Source organism: Rhyacophila brunnea, unplaced genomic scaffold (assembly GCF_057557595.1).
Source record: "Rhyacophila brunnea isolate RB1 unplaced genomic scaffold, BYU_Rbru_1.0 scaffold_2, whole genome shotgun sequence".
NCBI classification, from domain to species: domain Eukaryota; kingdom Metazoa; phylum Arthropoda; class Insecta; order Trichoptera; family Rhyacophilidae; genus Rhyacophila; species Rhyacophila brunnea.
Window position 1 is genome coordinate 25,793,263 of NW_028232859.1, and position 25,259 is coordinate 25,818,521.

At 31.1% G+C, this 25,259-nt stretch overlaps 1 protein-coding gene across 1 annotated transcript; it reads left to right on the forward strand.

Moving 5' to 3' along the window:
- Window positions 1–5,056: 5,056 nt before the first annotated feature.
- On the forward strand, window positions 5,057–24,534 carry LOC147072113 (facilitated trehalose transporter Tret1-like). Its single transcript, XM_085946728.1, has 3 exons — window positions 5,057–5,313; window positions 22,766–23,023; window positions 23,121–24,534. Exons 2-3 carry the CDS (start codon window positions 22,954–22,956, stop codon window positions 24,428–24,430), a joined length of 1,380 nt encoding a protein of 459 aa, XP_085802854.1. The 5' UTR covers window positions 5,057–5,313; window positions 22,766–22,953; the 3' UTR covers window positions 24,431–24,534.
- The last annotated feature ends 725 nt before the right edge of the window (window positions 24,535–25,259 follow it).

Here is a 25,259-nt window from a genome sequence, read left to right on the forward strand (position 1 = left end):
AAATGTACTCTAAATGCATATATGGAAGTTTTAAATAATAATTATTTATTTATATAAAAAAATTGCAAAATCAAAAAGAATGTAATTAATAATTTAAGTGAAAGTAAATTGAATGTTTATGAATAATAAATAGCGGAGGGCTAGGATTTTAAAAGAGAAAAAAAGAATTTAAAAATATTAATTAATGTTAGCTTATATGCTTTTTTAAAAAATTAGGAGAGGACGGAAAGTTGCATATAGTTGAGTGAAAGCATCTAGAATGAAATCAAAAAGCTTTAAAAAAAAAATTTGTCTTTAAATTAGAAAGGATTGACAGGAGAGAAAAAATTAAATTGATTCAAAAAAATATGTAGACGGAAGTTTTATATAGGAATTAAGAAGGAAAATTTTATTAAAAATATTCACCTGTAAAAATAATTATTTATGTATAATAAATAATCATTCTTACGAAAGAACAGAATCTTGAAATTAAATATTTCAAATAAATTCTATGAAGGTGTCATCTAGCGACCGCAAATGTAAGCGCGCTTGACGTTTAACGTAAACAGAAATCAATTTGAAATATGAATATTGAATAGGAATTAAAAATGACTAAATTTATTTCAATGGACGAAAGATTACTTCAATTTTATCAATAATGAACGCGAGATGAATAATTTCAATTGTCTACATTATAAAAAGAACAGATTTGAAAAACTAATATCGAACTGTCAAACTAGTAAAAAAAACAATGTAAAAACATATTATCCGAAATAAATGTAATCTACCGTCGCAAATAATTAATTGTAATAGCAAAATAAAATGAATAGAAAGTTAATAATTAAGAAGAAATGAATTCAGAATAATTTAGTGTCAAATTTTAACAAGAATGTAAATATATCACTCAAATAATCGATGACGGCTCGACTGTCGACTAAATAGTGGAATAACCCGATAATGATTTTATTCGAGATATAGAAATTATTAATTATTCACAATATAGAAATGGAACGAAAAGACCTTTTGTAAAATCCATTCCATAATAAGGTTCATCCTGCTGTCCAATTGATTTGGTGTTACATCCACTTAGTATGTTTCAATCCAATGGTTCTATCAAATTTGAGGTTAATAACTCTTGTCATCCAGTAGGTATATAAATGTTCATGTCGATCTCGTCCAAGTTTGACATCCTTCCTTCTCCTTTGAACTTTATTAAATCACTTTTAGCACCATACTAAACATAAAACAAACTTTTTGCTGAAACAATCAATGGTTAACACAAATTCCGATGCCCAAATATTGACATTTCCATACCAATAATGTGGGTATCACATAAATTATAGAAGAAATATGTATTGATGATAAATGTGCAAATTGTATTTCAAAATTAGGTGTAAACCATATATAACACTCTTAATATTAATTTGCGAAGGAATAATTGTAACTTACAACACAAAATTAAATAAATTCCACAAGGACAATGATAAAATTGACGTATTGATCTCTATCATTTAGATCGCCATTCTGCGCATACCGCATAGACTAGTCCGACGTCTGTTGCAAGTACCGCGTAAGTCAATAAAAGACTATATAAATATAAGAAAAATATAACACACATAGTTACGACCACCGAACCAGAAAATTTTAAGAAAAATATTACGCAAATAATACGTTTTAATTTGTCATTAATTAATTTATAAGTTTAATAAGTACTATTGATAAAAAAAATATCAAAATGCGTCTAAAATCACGCCGTGCGGATTCGCTTGCAACTCCACGACGGTAAACCAAAAAATTTAAAAGTGAGCCGGCAAAAATCGGTATAATTAGAACTAATGACTCTGAAAACAAAATACCGTTACGGTAACAATTATTGTATGAAATCGTGACTAGCAAAATTTAAAGTTTTATAATCGGAACAAATAAAATTTAGCAAATTAGGACAAAATAACGAACGAGTTCATAATCCGAAACAAATAACTGCGAGTCTTTAAGAGGTAAGTCATCGTGTTTTGGAAAAGAAATATTCAAAAAGAAACACGATGCTTGTTGGGCGCCAATGTCATGGAAAAGGATTTTAATGGGGGATAAGGAATAAGTATGGATGGGATGGGAATGTGGAACGGGATAGGGATAGGATAGGGATATGTTGGGGATAAGCATGAGACTCGGGGAAATAGGATGCAGGGTCGTGGATGGTTTGACTTATTACCTCTAAGACCTCAGTTACCTGTCCGGTTACTATACTCATTCGTGTAGGTTCCTAGATTAATAAAAAGGCATAATAAATGGGATAAATATAAATATCTCGGTTTGAGCGCCACTCTATGTTGATGCATAGAGACAATTGTGATAAGGAAAATTAAATGAAAAGCAAGTAGAGAAATTTCAACAATTGTATATTAATAAATAAGATAACTTGCGGGCTACAGTGTATAAAAGTGTATAATTACTTAAGTGATTCACGAGCACCTAATGCGATACAATATTTAAATAAATTAGAACAAAAATCCAAAAGCTAATTCGAAACAAAGACTAGTTCGGTCGGTGGACCGTAACATAAAATAACAATAAATACCGATCACACAAAAGGCTCTCCAGCCTTTTCGCTGCCCTCGATTCCTTCCAGGACGGAATCGAGGAGTGCGTCTTCAAACGTGTGGGGACCGTTGAGTTACTCCGATCTCCTGGCGTGGGGGGGACGTCCTTCAGATGATCATCGTCCACGTCTCCAAAACGTCAGGAAATCGAAAGCCCTGTGCCCAGGGCCCGAGGCTCGGAACTGGCCAAGACGTCTGCTTCCTTCGAACGATCAGGACTGAGAGATCGACTCCTGCTTCGCCTTCGTGTAAAAAGCCCGCTAGCTCCGATAGCGCCGGAAATAGTGTCACGAACTCCGTACAAACTATCCCGTGCGCAGGCGCGATCCGGTCGTACTTTTGCGTAGTGTTGCCCTCGTAAAGACTTCCTCGACTTAGTGTGTTATGTTATAAAATAACATGACAACGTAAGTACTTAATTTAAACCAATCGCTTAATTTTGTGTCGTCACTGAGTTTTTGAAGTTTCATTAAATTAGTGTGTCGTTGTCATTGATGTGTACCTATTCATTAGTAGTAATATTGTATTATCTTCTTATTTCTCGTATAGTATACCTGACAAGTGTGTTCCTTTTATTAGATCTCCACAGCCTACCTCTTCCCAAAAGTCACCCTTCGCCACTGCCCAATAATAATAATTATTACAACTATCGATATAATAAGTTCATATAAAAAGGCAAATACAGATAAAACATCAATAAATACACAATTAAAAAAAGAATTTTGAAATCAACGTTATTAATAAAAAAACTCATCTTTTTCTCATTTTATTGTTTAAAAATATGTAGGCATATCGTGTATTTATTAAAACTGTTTTTTTTCGTGTGTAGCACACCTAAACAACCCATTCGTTTTTGAAATAGGTGGTGTTCGACCTTAGTGCCGATTTTTTTCTGATACATAAATATTTTGTTATCTTTTCCGGGTTCCAGATGATACTGTGTCTGCAGCAACATTGTGGCCAGTATATAATAATTATACCATTATGCACATTACAATAATTAATACATTTTGATACACGTCACCCTAGTCCAGGGTTCGGAAAATCATGGTTCGCTAGCAATATAATATGGACTCTTTGGAAAAAATTCTAATCGTGAAAAGAAAACTACTGAATCTAAAAAAAATGTAAAAATACTGCAGAAAAACATTAGGTACTTACTTACCTTCATTAATTAGAATCTTTTTCTCTGGTATTTCTAGAACTCACAAAATAAGAAGATGTACTTACTAACAAACTATAAAAAGTAAATAATATAAGATAAAAAGAACTTTTTATATACAACGTTTTTAAATTTTCTGTTGAATTATTATGATCAATATGTTCAAACTTGTACTTGATATGAAGTAAATAAAAAAAAAACAAACAAACAAACAAATATAGAATACTGAAATGTCATTTTGACATTTCATTTTGATTTCCATAGTAACGCACGTATATATTAATAATTTAGTTACTAGGATCACACCCTTAGCAACCAATAATAGTCTTTTACTTTTTACGGATTTTTCTGAAATAACTTTCCATACAAGAGAGAATTAACTGAAAATGAATTCAATTCTGCTTAAAGATGGCTAAAAGTATTAAACAAATGCATTGGCATCGTATTCTGATATATTCTCAAAGTTTAAAATGTCTAGCTAGTCGGGCATTAAGTTAAAAATCGATTGCAAGATTTGTACTGGACAAACAACCACCGGACAAACAATAATACGAGCTAATAAAAACGTAAAAATATACTAATAAATTCTCGATAGTCTAATATTTAAGTTAGTAACAAAAGTTAGTATAATAATAAAATTAATTAATATAACTATTAATTATTAATATCTGTCTTATCAAATTTTAAAATAAATGGTTCTAGTGTGTGTTATTGTGTTTTATTTTAAATAATACAATGCATTTCCACCATGGATTGACAGTTCACAACATTTAATAATTATTATTAATATGGACACTAGATTCATACATCGCTGCACACAATTGGGTAAATGGGGTATGTATTGCTTTAAATGTGGACGTCTTAAAAAGAAAATTTTATGAATGGAAAATGAAGAATGATTTTAGAAAACAAAGGTGACGTTACAGTTCTTCGATTCTCTCCCAGTGTTGTCCCAGGAATGCGCTGAGCAGATTGCCGACACCAACAAAGCGGCCTCTTGATTAGAACAGACAGTCCAACATGCTGGTGTTATTTCTCTTTTCCCTTTTATACAGCCAATCATGGCAAATCTCTCTAAGCTTAAAAATATGACTATGAGTCTTAAAAAAATCGAAATAGTGGTACTAGGTACTCATATTTTGGCGTTTCTGTTTCAAAAGTTTGGCGACCCATTCTGGATTTCGCTTTTACTCCCTTTCTAGAATACTAGAATTAAAAAAATATATATTCAAACATTAAAATAGACAGCGAATTATTTTAGAAGCAACACCAAAATATTTCATTTGTTTTATTTCTGGACAATATTAATTTCTAATGTCAAGTTATGACAAGAAACAGTAATAATTATTGAAGAGGCTACCTATCTAATAACATTATCGATGATTTAGTAATTATAGTGGAATGGTGTATTTTACAGACAAAACTACAGACGTTATTTATGATTATCGTGATCCATGCAGAGCCCAGAGAATATTGATATTATCTACTAATAAATGTTATTGTGGTTATGTTTCTAAATAACGCTCAATATTATAACAGATGAATCAAACGACAATATTATAAGAAAATTCGGTGAGTATTTATTATTTAGAATATATATATATGTAAATATGTATATATTTAGATAGATAACTCGCTATTTTAGAAGTTTATTATACTACGGTGGTATAATATAAATACATAAATAATTTTGTGGTAAGATTTATTCTCTTTCACCAAATTTAAAAGAAAATGACGAGGCTATCTATCGGACTTCTGTATAACTTAATTTTATTATATTATGTAGTTTTATAAAGTCAGTATAGCAGATTTCTATTTAACATGACTAATAAATTAATAGTGTCAACCACAGATGTCGTACTACTAAATATTTGAATTTTAATATATTTAATCTAAGTATGTATACTGTTGATGACCTAGCTCGACCTACTCAGTTTAATATTATATGCAATAAGTTAATAATAATTACCATATACTCTTACCCGATTTGTTTGAATAATCTTCATTTAGTGTTAATATCATTTATATACATACGTCATCGTTAGGACCGCGATAATCCGAATTAAATCCTGGCCTCATACGTCAAATCTCTCCACCTTCGTCCTTATTGTACCTAGTGCTCGAAATGGAAAATTTCACGAACAGGAACGCTCGACAATTTTCCAAAAATGTGTGATATTAGATATAATAATATCTGTAACATAAAAATAACTTTTAGTTTTACATGATGTACTTTTTTCATCATAATCTTCGCCCAATACGCTATCGGCTATAACAATTAGTGGTAACACACAAATATAGAGTCATTTTAGTTTACGAAATCGTTTTCTTAAAAATACATTAATAATTATACAAATATAAATAACTAAACGTATATGAATCTAATTGGAGTGGGAAACATTATTAAAATACATGAAATAATAGACAAACTAATCACAATTTCCCATTGGCTTCGTTAGCAGTTTGAATAAAAATATGAAACTAAGAGTGGATAGAAATATGAGTGAAGATACTTCGGCTTAAACAAAATACATGCGGCTTTTTTCAAAGCTCTGATTTTTCGTAAATTCGAAATATTTTGATAAACTATTTTTTAATCAAATTAAAATCCATCGTATACGAAAAAGCAAGGGCATGGTTTTTAATAAATTAATTTAAAAAATATGTAATACGCAAGATTTACAAATGTAGCATTCTTTATTAAATATGAATCATTTTAAACAACCTCAGAAGTGCAGGTACATATTATTAGAAAAAAAATATTTACATCATGTGGACATGTAGGATAATTTATTCTAATAGGTTTCCAATGTTATAGAAATTGTTATATACAGGGAAATTTTTCATATATTTATCCCATTGGATTCTGATTGATTTATTTAAATATTTAACCATCAAAGACACAGTTCATTCAACCCGAAAAATATCCATATAAAATTAAAACAATAAAAATATATGAGGTAATGATTTTTTTTTTGTCACTCAATGTAAAATATTATAATAGATTACGATAAATAATTATTATCTGGCGATTCCGTAATGTTGAGTAGGTAGGTAAAACAGCGAATACGTAGATTCTGGTCACAGGGAAAAGCATGACTGTATTTACTATTTAATATGAAATACTTTACCCCCTAAGAAATTATTAAACAACAATTTAAGCTATTAAGTACCTACAAAGAGTTTTTAAACGATGTCAGAGCACAAGTTTTTCGGAAATTTAAAAATTTAGCAAAGCAGCTGCAATAGTTAGGTTTTTTCATGTATGCAATAATAATTATTTAGAACCCAACCCATCAACCTTGGTCGATCCAGTGCTGGATGAAGGCCTCCCTTATTTTATTCCATCTCTCTCGGTACCTACTTAGTTTTTCACTGCAAAGTATTTCCGCTGAACTTTATCAATTCATCAATAATGTAAGAAATATAAAAAATAAATAAGTGTAGAGCAGCAAAGCATGGGGGTTACCGGTTAGGTAATGGGAAACCAAAATACACAACTTAAAATGATTAAATTTGGAAAAATAAAGAGTCTAACTTTGTCGCTTCCTCTGATGAAAACGCTTATCATTGGCTGCATACAACTTAATATTGATAAACGACAAATGAACGACCCCGATTGCATTATGAAATACAAAAACTATGAACGCGTCAAACCCATGTAAATTTCGTTAACATAATAATATGATAAATGGACAATTCGGTCAATTATGGTTGCCTCGATACAAAATTTAAAGTTTCATTACAAAAAACAATTGCCTACTACTGCCGTATTGATCATAAACCTGCTCGAGAATTTCAACCCTCGGTAGGACAGATATAGTATACCTATCTCGGTAGATACTTAGGTAGGGCACGTAGTTTTATTCACACTATTTTTACTATGTTCTTTTTGTGCAATATTTAACAAATTAATTATGTCATTTATACAGTAAAGATAATGGGTATATGTATTTAATGTGTTTCATTTAAAAATTTAAAAGTTCCAGTGTGCATTATAACTATTACGTTATTAACTCACTATATTTAGGCATGTACCTTAACCTTAACTGTATTAAAATAATATGTATGAAATTGAAAAAAAATAGTTTCTCGTTTTATAAATTAATACTACAGTAAATCTACATTCCAATGTAAAATAGCTTCCACCTTTCCTTACAACCATAAAAACCTTTTTTTTCAAAATAATTATTGTCCCATACGTGCGTGCGACAATGCAATAAATCTTACCCAGTGCATTTCTTTGAATACAATTTTATTGTTTTATCACCATTGACGCAAAAGGGTCTGTCTATTAGTGCATTCAATGCCAAATTCGTTGAAAACAGTATTGTCTTGAAAAAGGTTAGTTCTAAAATACGTTGTCTTACATTTACTCTATCTCAAAAAAACTTAAGTACATTATGTACGGGTCATAGAAAATTCAGTGGTTCTAAACCAGTAAAATTATTTTTTAATAAAAAAAAAATATTTATGTTTTTGTACCTTTGTACCTATCAATTCATTTTCGTAAATTTTAAATCTAATCTGGAACGTAATAATATTAAGTATGACGCTTGAGGATTTTACTAGACGACTCGCTGTCCGTCGGATATTTTACGAACCGGTACGCCATTTTCGAGGTTTTAACGAACAGGAATGCCATCCTTGGATATCCCACGAACAGGAACGGCGCTCCGGGGCGTTCCGCTCCATTCCGAGCGCTGATTGTACCCATCGTGGTCGTTTTCCAGTTTGGTACCTGAAGTATGCGTATAATATTATCTATGGCAGGGTTAGCGAACCTTTTACGTACGCGTGCCAAAATTTCCGAAATATTATTTTCCAACTGTCTGACGTGCCGAGCAGTTTTTCATGGAGAAAAAAAGTTCAAACATTCTATTAAAAGCACACACATAGCTTTATCGTTTTTTATCAATTACGCCATACATTTTGGTCCAACAATTTTGTAACTGTCTGCCAGAATTACTACTACAAGTTTTTGTTTCTTATCTGTTGCAGTCATTTTTTTGTGGGTAGAAATGAAATTGTTTGTAAATGTATCGATTAGTTTGGTTCTTTACGCACAAATTGACATCAGTGGTCTCAAACATTGTAAATTGATCAAAACTAGAGGTTCGCGGCGTGGCATCCTCCGCAACCTGATGAGGTTAGTGCGATAATATTATATGTGACGCATAGAATCTAAGGACCGTCCTATGCAATTATATTATATTTTGATTAAACGTAATGCTTATTCTTGATGAGTATTTGCCTGCTATTCTTTATACGATTTATTCATTTATTATTATTATTATTATAGGTTTTTTTGCAGTTTTAGGCAGTCATTTGAAGTAATACCAAAACAACAGAATTATTAATTTTACGTGCCTCTTTTGCGTCCTATTAGATTGCTCGAATATAAAAATTGTATCTCTTTGCGGTTGATTGTCGATCATACAATGCACATTTTTAGGGGGCTTATTCACTGTTCAATCTTTACATATTCTTCCTCATGTTTCATTTATAATATCAATACCTCTAAAACAACTATTAAGCTCTGAAAGATTTTTCGGGTAAAAGAAATCGAAATCCGACAAAGTCTGGCTACTTATAAATGTTTTTAAAAGAAACATAAATGATTAGTACTTAATACATTTTAAATGTTTGCTTAGATAAAAATAAATTAAAATTACTGTTTATTATTTCTTACACAAACGTGTCTGGAGACAATAATAATATTATAATGTGTCGTTAGTAGAGACCATAAACCAGTGACGTTTCTAGACAAAATGCCGCCCCTAGGCAGGACCAAAATGCTACCCCATTTTTTATACAGTATCTTTTATTATCCTTTCATGACTCCAATATCTAAGAAATAATTATGTTTTATGGATACATTACTAACAAAATATAATTACCACTAATTCCTATTGTATTTAAATGCCATCTCTGCTTCAATAGACAATGTTGTGAATTCACGGTTTCAGATGCATTTAAAAATACACCTGATAACTTCAGGTTAGTATGTGCCTACTTAAAATTCGCAAATCTGCACGTGGCATTGCTGGTCATCAAAGACGTGACGTCCAAGGACAACGGAAGTAAACTAGACATCGCGAACCCGTCAAAAAGTTACAGTATTGTTAAATCTTTTATATTAATTAATACATTTTGTTTCTAACCAGTGAGCTCGTTTTTTTAATGGAAATATATTTTCGTTATTACTAAGTTTAGTTAGCTATTTTTACATATACCTAACGATTCTCCTCGATTTGCCGCCCTTCAAATAACTGCCGCCCCCAAGCGACGCTTAATCTGCCTACCCCCACGGGACGTCACTGCCATAAACAGTGTAAAAATATAATTACAGTTAGGATATTGCATAATTCCGTGGAATAGAAATTTCTTAATAAATTGACCGAAGTTGTATCGAATTATTTTGATCCGTGATTACTGATTAGTGAGTATACTGCGAATTATTAATAATTATTAACATACGTTCAATAAATTATTTATTAGCTATAAGAACTACTTTTCGAAATTTGTCAGTATATTATTTAGAATAAAAATTCGTGTAATTTTGGATGGTGAAAGTTTCTAGGCAATAATCTTATAAATTCATATTGTTGACCAGGTTGCCCAGAGTTCCGAGATTTTATTTCTTGACGTAATGTCTAGAGGTGAAGATATTATTGTTCATAGACAACAGCTATGACGTCATTATTCCAAAAACCGACCATCATCAATGTTGTCTAAACAACTTTATACGTTATGCATATTGAGAAAATGAATACTGGACTCATGTATCTATTTTTTTACAATCGCATCATCATAATATTGTCGGTAATATAGAGGTATACATATTAACACAATTAACGGGTTAATGACACAATATAATGATTCCATGGAAGATAGTTTTGGGTTCACAGAATCACTTTATTTTTTATCACAAAATATAACTAATGTTTGGACTTGTCCATTTGTGGCCCAAAAAAACTTACCTACTTATAGGTGGCCATCAAAAAAATAAATGACTTAATCGTGTATCATTTTCAACATTTCAACAATAATTACCTTCTTCCTCGGCGCTATATTTCACGGTGAAATTTGGTATCCTCAGCAATAATAGTCCTCTGTTGATTTCCGTCCATTGCCAATCTTCTTCAGTTTCCATGTTTTCCATCCTGTTCTAGTCGTGTCCACATATTCAATCCACCGCAATGTCGCTTCCACTTGAATAACCATCAAGATAGGTAGTTATCCTATCGGTTGGCATGTTTTCAATATGGCATATCCATCGCGACTTAGAGACTTATACAATTTATCTCTTGATATCCTTTGATAATTAAAAATACTTTGTAGTTTGATGATGACTTGAAACTCTTCATGGAAGTTGTCACATTAGACGATTGTCATAAACTCCAACTTGATATAGATAAATATATATGAATGGCGCAGGCGTAATAAACTGTACTAAATATTGATAAATGCAATGTTTTATCGTTTACTAAATCCTCACGAGTATTGTTTTTCCAGTATTAGATGCATGGCAGAGTTCTCTCGCAAATATCATCTGTAAGGGATCTTGGCATTACGTTTGACAGTAAACTGACGTTTAGTGGTCATGTGGATACCATTTGTAAATAGGCACTGAAAATGTTGTGCTTTGTCTTGCGTCCTTCCCGGGTTTTTCGGATGTTACGGTACTAAAAATTCTTTATAACTCCTTAGTTAGAAGCAGACTTGAGATTGTGTCTATCGTTTGGGCCCCGCATCAGTTGAAGTACGGCCTTGTGGTGGAGAGGGTCCAGAAGAAATTTTTGATACTCCTTTAGTTTCGGCTGTATGGATATTTATTATCATGGCTCTATCCGACTGGCTTTCTCTTAGTTATGGGTACATACTGTAGCTTAAAATTTAGAAGGGATCTTTATTTAGCTACATATTTTTTTCGACTTATACGCGGCGTAAATGGAAACTCTGCCATTCTTGGTGATGTTGGCCTGTGTGTCTCTGATAATTGTCTTAGGAATCGAGGGCATCCATTGTTTTTTCTCTCAATGTGCAGAACTAACCTGCCATTAGTAATACCAATTGGGAGGGCAATAACCATGTTTCATGAAATCGCTTCAGATATTGATATATTCCACTTACGTGAGAGTGAATTCAGGTGGACGTTGTTTTATAAGTTTTTAAGATAGGGTCTATCAACAGTTTAATCTGTATGCTTCCATTTACTATTATTTTTATATATTTTTTTGTTTTCTTATTTTATTACTTATTGTACTCACATTGCACTGTATTTTTATTTGAAAAATTGTTAACACTTATTTTATGTTGTCTTGAACGCTTTAAATGTATAATGTGTTATGTTCATTATAATATGTAAAATAAATAAATAAATTTGAAAAAATAAATATGAAATAAATTTGAATCATTGAAATGACAAGCATTGCAATAAAGTCCTTCGATCTAGATTCTAGAACAATCATGCGCTGATCTTGTTTATTCGGTTATTAATTGTTAATTCAGTTCCTTTCCTGATTTTATTGCTCCAACTGTATCTAATGACTCGCTATTCAAATATATTGCTCAGCGTACATACTTTCGTCTTTATTCTGTAATCTCCATTTTGTGTGCATTCAATGATTGCACACAACATTGTTCTCTCAACATCTGATAATTTCTCAATATTATTCGTTCTGGGTCTATCGTCGTTAGTAAAATAGAAGTGGATACCGGTCCCCATTTATCACAAATATTTTCCATTAACGTTATTGTTATATTAGTATAATGCAATATTGTTATACTTTGTTTGCGAAGTGTCTATTGAAATAAAACCTGATCATGAGTAATATTTACCAACACTCAACTTTTGAGCACTTATATTCTCCATTGATTTCGAAACTTTTCGGCTTACGACACATATTTGATTGACTCGATATTAAGCTGTCAATTTGTTTAATCGGTACGTTATCAATATTTAGTACAAAACGTTAATAAAAAATTAAACCAGAAAAAAACGTATGTTTACTAAACAAACACACTTGACACAGTTTCCTAATCGAACTTCACATTCTTCTCTATAATTCAATGCTATCAGATGACATTCCTTCCATTTTAAAATGAATAGACAAAATTTTTGATATAATCCGATATTTAAAAGTGTTTACTTACACCTTTTTGTACAAAATTTATAGTAGATATACTTACTGTGGCTTTAGTGTGCTGAAAATTTAAAATGAACTTCTAAATAAAGAATCCTCAAAAATAACTAATTTTGCCATTTTCCCATTTTGCTTTACTTGGGTACTTATAGTTATATCAAATATACCCTTGTTTACCTAATATAACTTAATCTCTATATATATAAAAATCTCGTGTCACGATGTTTGTGGTCGCACTCCTCCGAAATGGCTGAAACGATTTTTATGAATTTTTTATGTATATTTTTTAGGTATGAGAATAGGTCAACAAGTATATTTCATACCGCTAGGTGATTAGGGTATCTCTATCCAGAAAAAATTTTCTTTTATTTTTTTGACATTTTTTTTTTGTATTTTTTTTATTATTTGGCATTAGAAAATACCTATAACCCCAAATTTTCACCCTCCTACCCCCACCCTCCCATTTTTTTAATTGCGATTTTATTATTTTTGTATGAACAAATTTAACCGTCGTTCGTATTTTAAACAGAACGAAATTATTTAAGTTGTTGAATGACAGATGGCGCTACCTACGTCCGAGAAGAATTCTAGAAAAGCATCGCGTCATTTTGACATTTCATTCGGCATATCACAACGCAGTGCGTGCAAAATTTTGTAAGATTTATTTTAATTTATCTATTTTTATGTGCGTGTATTACAGTACACAATGCCAGCAAGACGCAAGGAGGCCATTTGGGCCGTCGAACAAATAAAGCCACAAACATGCGAAATAGTAGAACAGAAAGAACAGACGAACAAATCCAACAAGATAACAAAAACTTGCGTGTGAGCATGTCACAATTGCGTGCATCTCAATCACAAGAGGCACGAGCTGAACGAAGTCAACAACGACAATTGGAACGGAGCCAAGCGCGCCGGTTCGTAGTCCACGCACGCAGAGCAAATGATTGACAACGCCAATAAGTACATCGAGCATTTACATCCGCTTCATCTCTTCGTCTCGCATTCGAGTACGAGCCAGATATTGAATATTCCGCTCATCCGAAAGTGCTGATTGGTGCTATGGACAAAGAATGTTTCCATTGTCATGCGCTCAAATTCAAACATGAGTCAGCCGGGATGTGTTGCACATCAGGAAAAGTGCAACTACCAGAAATTGAGATACCAGCAGAACCATTGAACGGCTTGCTCATCGGCACGCTTCCAGACTCAACTCTGTTCCTGAAGTCCATTCGCACATTTAATTCATGTTTCCAAATGACTTCGTTCGGAGCAACAGAAATAGTTCATAATACTCCGGCAAATGGTCAACAATTCCATTTTACGTTCAAAATCAAAGGCCAGGTATACCACAAAGTAGGCTCATTCCTGCCAATGCCAAACGAACCACATATTTTTTTATAAATCTACTTCATGGGCGGTGAGGACATCAATCGTGTGGATGCACGTTGCGGCTACAATAACCTCAATTCGCCTAATACCAGGCGTATCGTCGGCGAACTGGACGCCCTATTGAATGAGCACAATGAATTATTGAAATTCTTCAAAGCACACATGCACGAATTGCAAAGTGACAATCACGCTATTGTCATCAATCCTGATAAAACATCAGCTGGAGAGCACGTGCGTCGATTCAATGCACCCGTCTTTTACGACATTGCTGGAATCATGGTTGGCGACCGCACATCGACGCGAAAATTCGTGATTCTAAGAAGAAACAATAATCTGGAGTTCATCGCTGACACACACCGTTCATAAGACGCTCTCCAATATTCGCTAATTTTCTGGTAGGGACAAGACGGATATTGCATAAACATTAAACAACGAGATCCTGTCACAGGTAATTCATTCATTATGAACATCATTACTCAATTTGAATTGAGAAAATGAATGGTTGGTGTTTTTTTGTTATTATCGGCGGTCATCGTCTACAGCGCTTCATTCCTCTTTCTGTTATAGATCCCATCCCCACACACTTACGATACATTCGTTATTTTTTATTCAACAACCAAAATATTCACTAGAAATAGTTTATATGGCAGAACAACGTTTGCCGGGTCAGCTAGTAATTTTATAAATATTCATTCTCAATTAAATCAGGGTAGATTAAAACTTTATTACAATGATTTATATGACTTTAAAACAAAGAAAAATGACGATTAGGTACATGTAAAAAATGTCTAAAATAGTGTTATGCAAATATTATTTTTGGTAAACATATCTAAATATATATATTTAAATAATATAATAACCATCTCCACTTACAATAGAGATATCTAAAATGACTACATGTCGAATCTGCTAAATCAAAACGGCTTGAAAATTAGTTATTTGTGGTGTTAAGAAAAACGTTTTCCTATTATTTATAGTTAAGAATTAATGTATATGAAATATTTCATGTAGTAAGTACATGATATAAATTAGTAACATTCGTTAAGGGGGGACATGCTCGTCGAAGGTCAAAATTGAGTTTTTATTGTATTTTCAAACCATGATCCTGGACACTCCTTAAACGTTGGCGTTAATCTATTTATATAATTTTGAAGCCTTATTATCCTTTATAGTTATTTTAAACATTTGATGACTGCATAAAGTATTTTTGTTACATAAAATAGTATTCTTTTAAACCTCTCGCTCTAATGTTTCAGAATATAGTCATATTTCGGTACATAACTGTGCAGTGGTGTTAAAATTTTTTATATTTATTATTTTTTAAACGCATTTATAAAACCATTAGTATAATTTATTATGAGATATTTTTTGTAAAATATTCACGATAAAAAATTATATTGATAATCTCTGTGATCCCAAATTTGACAAGAATTAGGCATTTTATTATTAAAAAAATCGGCGAGATTAACACATTTGAAGATAATTCTAAAGATACTTATTATAAGCTATGTCTTTGACCATTCAAGTGTGATAAACATCTTATGAATAATGATTGCTTTATAATAATTATTGACCTAAGAATAAGGTAGAGTTTTTTTGAAATAAGCCATTTCTTTTGTCATTCCCCAGTGGTTAAGCTACAACATACGGCCGTAGCCATAAATTGACAAACTTTAATTAAAATAGGGAGTAAAATTATGTTAACGCGCGTGTTTGAACATGTACTTAACCGATTTTTTTAAATTTTTTTTTTAAACGGTACATGTTCAAACACGCGCGTTAATATCATTTTACTCCCTACTTCAATTATAGTTTGTCAATTTATGGCTACGGCCGTATGTTGTAGCTTAACTACTGGGGAATGACAAAAGAAATGGCGTATTTCAAAAAAACACTACCTTATTCTTAGGTCAATAATTATTATAAAGCAATCATTATCCATAAGATGTTTATCACACTTGAATGGTCAAAGACATAGCTTATAATAAGTATCTTTAGAATCATCTTCAAATGTGTTAATCTTGCCGATTTTTTGAATAATAAAATGCCTAATTCTTGTCAAATTTGGGATCACAGAGATTATCAATATAATTTTTTATCGTGAATATTTTACAAAAATTATCTCATAATAAATTATACTAATGGTTTTATAAATGCGTTTAAAAAATAATAAATGTAAAAAATCTTAACACCACTGCACAGTTATGTACCGAAATATGACTATATTCTGAAACATTAGAGCGAGAGGTTTAAAAGAATACTATTTTATGTAACAAAAATACTTTATGCAGTCATCAAATGTTTAAAATAACTATAAAGGATAATAAGGCTTCAAAATTATATAAATAGATTATCTACAACGTTTAAGGAATGTCCAGGATCATGGTTTGAAAATACAATAAAAACTCAATTTTGACCTTCGACGAGCATGTCCCCCCTTAAGAAAACGTGTTGGAAAACAGTCTTACTTTTCTTCGCAGCTCAGATGCAAAATTTAAACATACGACACAATGAAAATATTTTATCTATTGCATATTATTTTAAAATGATTACTTTTTTCTTGCTAATAATAATAACATGCTAATAATAACATAGGTACATACGTAATTTAATTTTGTCAATGTCTCGGCAATATAATTATACAATATTGAACAATCGTGAATAAAATAATGCTTGTTAATTTGAATGATGGTTTTTGGTATTTTCACATATTATTATAATATTATTAAAATATCGCGATTAGTAATGGCCAATTTATATTAAAATCGTTAATCTGGACCACTTCGTCTAGTAAAAGAGTGTGATTAAAATATTTCTAGCTTGAGTTCCTCAATCTTTTTGTTAAAATCATATCTACAGTTATTATAAAAAAAAAATCTTCACGTCTTAATCCTATTCCGCGTTTGGAAAGCGTTGGGTTGAATTGTGTACTTATGTAATAATATTTAACGTCAGAAACCTTGTCTGCTTGATTGAACCATTTATTTTGCAGCTTCTTTGTCAAAATCGCCGAAACGAGATTCAGATTGATATACCTAAGTGTCAATTTTCTAGCAAGACTAACGATCGATCTGCTTCTCGATCTCTTCACAATTTGTATGACAATTATTAGTAGCCACGGGGTTCCTCATCATATTATGAAAGTAAAGCAATAAAAAAATTGGCTCCATCTCTATAGAAGAAATCAATTAAATTAAATTAAAGTCTCATTTGATGTTGCAAATCATTAAATTCTTTTGGGTATGTGTTGCCCGGTAAACAACAAAAAAGTAGATACATACCTAATTACAACGTAGTTACATATTGACAAGCACCTTCATATTGCGTACATCTTTATTCACTATAGTAGGTATGGCCAACAGGTTAATCGCGGCCGGATTAATTGTAATATTACAACACCGCACATTTTGTATTCAGCAGCATGCCGCCCACGTCCTGAAGCCCCCTCCCGTACATATCGCTATAATAGTATAATAGTTTGTTACAGGCAGTGTGATATTTTGTTCTGTAGAACAGGGGATCTCATGTGCGGCCACCAGCGCTTTACATAATAATATTTCAAAAAAATATTTATAAAGTTATGAAATTGGTTGAATACACATGACTTGTCTTAAATTTTTTTCCATCTCAAATGATCCATTATGTGTTTTTGTGATGAGATCATGTGTGAAATAGTCAGTTTCTGAGAATAAACTCAATTTAAAAAATTGGCAACAATTGCTTTATTATTATTGTCGAGTTTTTCTTACTACTGTATACTGTGAAAGATCATTCAGTGTAATGCACTTCATAAAAACAAATATCGAAGCCAGTTGATCGAATATGTAAACTTAGAAGCAGCTATGCGGCTCGCATTGGAAAAAAAGGAGTATTGAGGAATTTCCATTTGCATTATTTTTAAATAAATAGATATGTACTAACATGTTAAAATGTTTTTTATTAAATAGACTTGTCAATAAATAAATTGATCCATTTTTTTTAGTAAATAAAATTTAGCTTTATTTTTTTAATCACAACAAAAGTGAAATTTGTACGGCCACCAGACGATTCCATAGATCTGTCAATGTCAATTGTGCGGCCACAGTTAAATTTCTCGCGAGAACACCTGCTGTAGAATCTACAGTATTATTCCTAAAATTGTATTCCGCGGAACCCTATGGTTCCGCGTGAAAAAATTGGGTATTCCGTCTAATTTTTAAGTACATCCACTTTAATTATTGAGATATTGGCACTCGGCTATTAGATAAAAAATAGCCTTTAAGCTCAGTAAAAATAATTATAAAATAAATTTCTACACGCGAATTATGAATCATCATATCACATCAAATTGCATTGCATAACCTGCGTCTGTTTTTTTTTATTATTACAGCAAATTTGTAGTGTGTATTTATCTCACTTTGCTAAGCAATCAGCCATGCTAGGCCCCCAGGCTAGAGTCCTATCACCCCCCCCCCCCTCCCTATTGTGGGGGTCATGTTCTGTGGATTCAGATTTATCATAAGTTGAGCATTTTAGACAAAAACTGCAATGAAGAAATAAAATTATGGTATCTACCTATTGTAATGATTATAAAAAATATACTTTATTAATGTTGATTAAAGATCTTCACTAAAGAAACTTGATCACTTTTTTATATCAATTTTACAAAAATAATCCTAATTTAATTTTACTTTAGAAAAAAAAACTAGTAATTATTGAAAATATTAAGTTGGACTTTGAAAAAAACAAAGCAATTAGTCAATATGTATACTTTTTATGGCAATTTTAGATCTGAAATATATTGTGTAAAAAATTAGATTATTTCCATATCGAATGATACTACATAGGTAGGTATGTAGGAGGGTGAATTAACCATAATATGGGTCGTATTTTTGCTTATTTAAACGCTGGCATTTCGGTTATTTTAAAACACGTAACAAAACTTTTGCGTTATTTTCTCATTAATTTTATTATGCGAATTTGGTAGGAACATTGCCATTATAATATGCTAACGCAAAAAGTCGACCTTAACAATAAACAAGTTGACAACCCCTGCAGGATAGCATCGATTATGGTAAATTATGTTTAGTAAGTAGTAGTATGTAGGTATATCTGATGTAATAAGATTACTATAATCATCATCACAATTGCGTATTGCAAAACAATTAAAGTTTTTATAAACTGTAATGTCATAATATGCAATTATATACACTAGAGGTGTTTAGAAAAAAATAAAATTTTAACCAATTTATTTATAAGTAGAATATATTAATATAATGTATTATCTCATACAGTATGAGGCTGGCTTTACAAATTCAGAGAAATTTCATGTTGAGTACGGCGTGACCTCAACCTACCGTCGACTCGTTCAATGTCCACATACTTTCAAAGTTACCTTGGATGAATGAGTATCTTCCGTGACCAATTAATTCGTTTTAACCTGCGTTAGTAACGTGTTTAAAGCCAATATGTTAACTCGTTACTTTAAATCAAAGCTTGTCAATTATTATTAATTCATACCTTTTATTAATTAATGTAATTTATGCAATAATAGTTCTAATTATGTAGCACCCACCGAATAAAACCTAAAGAACGCCCGACCCCGGGCTCTGACTCTTCTGCTTGTCTACCCGTGGGTGCGGGTTCGAACACTGAAGCAGGCTTATATTATTCATATGTTGTTTTTAAATTATTTATATTGGATCCAATGCGAGCACCCGATGCGGTGAGCACAATATGACAACCTTTATTCGTATAGTAAGAAATATAAAAAAAAAATAATTAACTAAGTAGGTAGGTGCATAAATATTTTTTCATTTATATTTTCTGTAAAATGTGTTTTAATAACTTAATTGGCGCCTACGCCCGAATTATAATATAATGCGAATTTAGAGTATCTTTGAGAACTACGCTTAAACAGTTTGTAGTTCTTATGGGAGATGTATGAAAAATTAAATGATATAAATACTATGTATATTAATTTTAATAGATATTTCCTAAAAAATCTACTAGTCCTCCTTAATACCTTTTTAATATTATTACATACGATGCATCACGTAGAAAGCAAATAAATTATAAAATACTTATAATAATACAATATAGTACACCTAGAAACACTATTAGATATTACATTAGCATAGATCTAAGGCTAGTTTCTATAAAATTTTCAAACAATGTGATTAATTAATAAATTATCATGACATTGTATAGTATGCAAGCAAATTATCATTATATAAGATATTTGTATAATCACATATTAGTAAGCAGTGAACAACATATTATATTATAACTAAAAAATGGGGAATTGGTAGATTTGACTATACCTAATAAAACAATCTTATATTTAGCCATTTGCCAATCCGCATAATATTCAATTTAAAGTAGGTACCGAATCTTATTTGAAATGCGTTAATAATACTATATTATGATAGGCAATATGTTATGAAAGATTTTAAACAATATTTTGAGAACCCGTGGAAGACATGCATTGAAAATGTATTACATAATAGCATTTTAATTCGTCTTAAAGGGAGTTGAATTTAAAACATAATATGAAGGTCTGCTTTGCTGGCCGACGTTTAACAAGTTCAATAGTTACTTAAAACTTTCACTAAATTATAAATTTACCTAGGTAAAGAGTGTCCTAAACATATCAACGCTGAAACCATAACAATTGATTATATTTGTCTTTTTTTTAATAATACTCTGGCTATTATATTTACGACCATAATCATAACAATGTAAGTACCTACTTACTATTTTATTGATTGTGAAATTTAAATTATTTCTCTCAAGCAAAAACGGGAGGTCATTTTTCGGTTTCCCACCTTTCTTGAAAAGCCATCAATTTGGATGGATTTTTATCTCTCATAGGGATCGAAAATAACTAAAGTTTTATACTTTTCTTGCCAGGTCCGATGCACGACCAAGCTCAATCTGTCCAATCAACCTAAAATAGGACCTGCACAATCCATATTATATCGAATTTACGTTTTTTTAAATGCTAACGAAGTTAAGTTTACCATTAAAGATTTTTTTTCAGTTTATTCAAGTCTTTCTTATATATAAGTACCTATATATTATTATCATTATTATTTAAATATCAAAATAATTAGGTACATGACGTATCTTTATTTAATGTATATTACAAAAATATGTAAATTTTAATTATGCAGCTGCTTACACGAAGTTGTTTTTCATAATATTATTTTATCCAATCAATGCACCAATGGTGTCTAGTTTTAATATAGGTATCTACCTACCTACATTATAATTTTAAGTAAAGTAAAAAATAAGATAATATGGTAAAATAAAATAAGGTTAAGCTTCTTAGTAGTTCAGTGATTATTTTTGAAAATTCGCTGGGGCTCAATCTAAATACTAATAATAATAATAAAATATTAGATACTATATAAATAAAATTATTACTCAATAAATATAATAAATCTAAATAATAAATTTTACATAAAATGTCAAGCCGACAAGTTGGATGTTAGTGATTTATTCCGTCTTTCCTGTAAAGTGTAAAGCCTCATCTATCTCATTCTTCCATTTTCAGTACCTACTTATCTATGATTTTGTTCCGTAGTTAGTCACGACATCGTGAATCTGTTAGATATATTTTTGCAATTCTAATAGGCATCGTTAGAGCTTGTTAAGCAGTATATTATGTTTTTTGTGGTAATATTAAATATTTTTTTAATTCTGTATACATATTCCTTATCTTTTAATCAATGTATCGTTCATTACTAATACCCCGTTTACACGTGCATGGATGTACTGTGCACAGTAAGAAAATGTATAGGGAAACATATATTATCCTGCAGTTGGCAAGATTGCGTGTATAAATCAAACAAGATTGGAAGATTCCAAATTGTGATGATTTATTGCGCGCAAGTAAGATTATTTTCAATTTGCGCCTGCGAACATGCCGGCAAAAAAACGAACTACTCATTTTGAGCTCCGATTTTCAATACGACCTGTCAAATAGTAGTATAAAATGACAACCTCGCGTCTCGCTTACTCTTGAAAAATGATATTGGAGAGACAGTCAGCACTTTTACATGTAAACAGTTATTGTCATGATAGTTTAAAATAAGCACGATTGCCGACAGTAATTCCAAGCATGTGTACAGGCGCTATTTCTCTAGACATCAACAATGCACAGATGTATCTAATGCGAAAGTTTGATACGGCGAGCATTTATATGACCCCGTATAATATAATATGTACGAGCTACGTATTGAAATCTTAGTTTTATTTAAAAAATCTCTTACTTCGAAATTCCATTACTCATCATCTCAACATAATTAATATACAAAACCTACTACATAAATATCCAATTTTTTAAACTACTTACAACAATAATTGCGTCTATTTAAATTGGTGTATACGTGTGCATTTTTTACAATCCACCATCACTCATCAGTCATCAACTCATCAGTCACAAAAACCATTAATATTCAAGACAGATATGTGAAATTGTTGTGTTGTTATTATAACAGGTGTGTTTCGAAGGCAGTCTTCCATCTGAGAGACACTATATTTTATGGGATAATAAAATAGGATATCGTCAATGTGACTGAATTGTATTATTATTAACAATACTGTGCTATTATTCATACGGAAATGAGGTGACTTCAATATAATGTCATTTTGAATATTCACGGAAATGGTGAAAATAAAATAAACTATGGAACCGCATACAGAAATAAAACAGCACGAAAATAAACAATGGCCACAGGTGTTGGCAACTCTCTCTGGTAAGCTTAAACTTAAAAATGATATAATTTAGTTTTTTTTTATTTTAAAGTACATAATTGAATTTAACTCTAATTAAAAATATTATTTTTCTTTCAGCATGCCTCGGAAACTTTTGCGCTGGGCTTTGTTTTTCATGGTCATCGCCCTCATTAGTTATCCTCGAATCTCCTGATACTCCAATTATCATTACCAGTAGTGATGCCGCATGGATCGCTTCATTGCTGCAGCTTGGATCAGCTCTTAGTCCATTTATGGGTGCTTTCTTAACGAAATTGTTCGGTCCAAAAGTGACAATTTTAATATCTGCAATCCCGTATTTGATAGGGTTCATTTTAATTGCTCTATCAAGAAATGTTGTAGAATTATGTATTTCAAGACTTATATCAGGATTTGCAGTTGGGTTAAGCTTTTCAACTCTTCCTATTTATGTATCAGAGATATCGGAAAGCAGAAATAGAGGAGCTTTAATGTTTTTCTTGTCTCTAAGTATGAACATGGGGGCATTATTTATGCTGAGTGTGGGACCATACGTGAGTTTATTAACAATGGCTCAAATAATGGTCGTTTTTCCAACTCTGATGTTGGTATCTTTTATGTTTGCTCCAGAATCTCCATTATATTATTTACGAGTCGATAAAGAAGAGAGAGCCTTGAAGTCTCTTACATCATTAAGACGGCAAAGTCGTGATTCTAAGGATCTGGAGGAAGAGTTTTACATCATGAAAAACCATTCTCAGCAAGGTGTTAGCGTCAAAAATTGCTTAAAAGAATTCTGTACTAAACCTAATCCAAAAGCCCTCATTTTAGTTTTCATTGTTATATTTTGTCAGCAAATTTGTGGTGCCATTACTTCGATTTTATATCAGCAATCGATATACGAATCTGTTGAAATTCCGTTTCCCGCAAATATAGCAGTTATCATTACTGCGTTAATTTCAAATATTTTTGCAATAGCCGCGATGAAACTTGTAGATGTTTGGGGTAGAAAACCTTTATTGATACTTTCTTCAATTGGATGTGCTATATCCGATGGTATTTTAGGAATATATTTTGTGGTCACAGAAAAAAATTTAGATATTCCATACATTAGTATCTTGGCAGCTGTTGCCGTGAATTTGCTTCAAATATCTTTTGTTATCGGGTTGAGTCCGGTGCCATTTGCAATAGCTGGAGAGATATTTTCTTCAAATTCTAGAGAGATCGGGTTGTGTATCACTGCTTCGGGTGGAGCAGTTATTGGCTTTATTGTGGCAAAGCTATATCAAATAGTAAATGATGCGTGGGGTGGGGGTATTGTTTTCTTAGGTTTTATGTCTCTTACAATTATTTTTGCCGTATTTATACATATATTTTTACCTGAAACGAAAAGAAAAACTTTCAATGAAATACAAGACTCATTAAAATGATTCAATATCTACCTACATAATATGAATATGTGTATAAATATATTACCTATATTATGTAAGTATATTAATAGTTTCTTTTAATTTCAAATTTATTTACAAAATTACACACTATAGTTACATTGTAATACAGGTACGTATAAAATAATAATGTTATTATTAACCATATTATATTAAATTATTATTGTTAATTGTAATAAAGAATATATAGAAAAATAAAATACTTATATGTTTATATTATCATAGAGTTGGTATACATATTATATACTTTTTACAGTAGTCTATGGAGCAGAGGTCCTTAATCGGGTTTCGAACGCTTACGACAAAAGTATATCTTACCATAAGATTTGAAATATTTGTTTAAAAACAAATTCATAAATTAATATGTTTGAACCAGTCCATTATCATATTGAAGGTCCTGGACTAAATTTTGTTGCTGAGTAAATAGGTATTATATTAATATTAAAAAAGTCGATACGTCATGAAAAACTTGCTTTTAAGATAAGACTGCTTTACTTTTGTTTCTATATTTGATAATATACAAGTCGAGCCGAGTTGCCATTACTATGATGTTGTAAATTTGTGTACGTACATTATTTTATAAAATAGGTAAAGAATCACGTTTTTTTGTCTATCTATATGAATAAATATATTTATGACCCCCACTGTATTCATTTAAATATTTGTATATACTAAAAACCATTAAAATGTAGGTACTCTGACAGAACTAACCAATTTAATTTAAAATCGATTGTAATTAAACATCTTACGAATATGACATTTTTATAGACAGGTTTGTGTTGTTTATCTCATAAATAAATACTTATATATA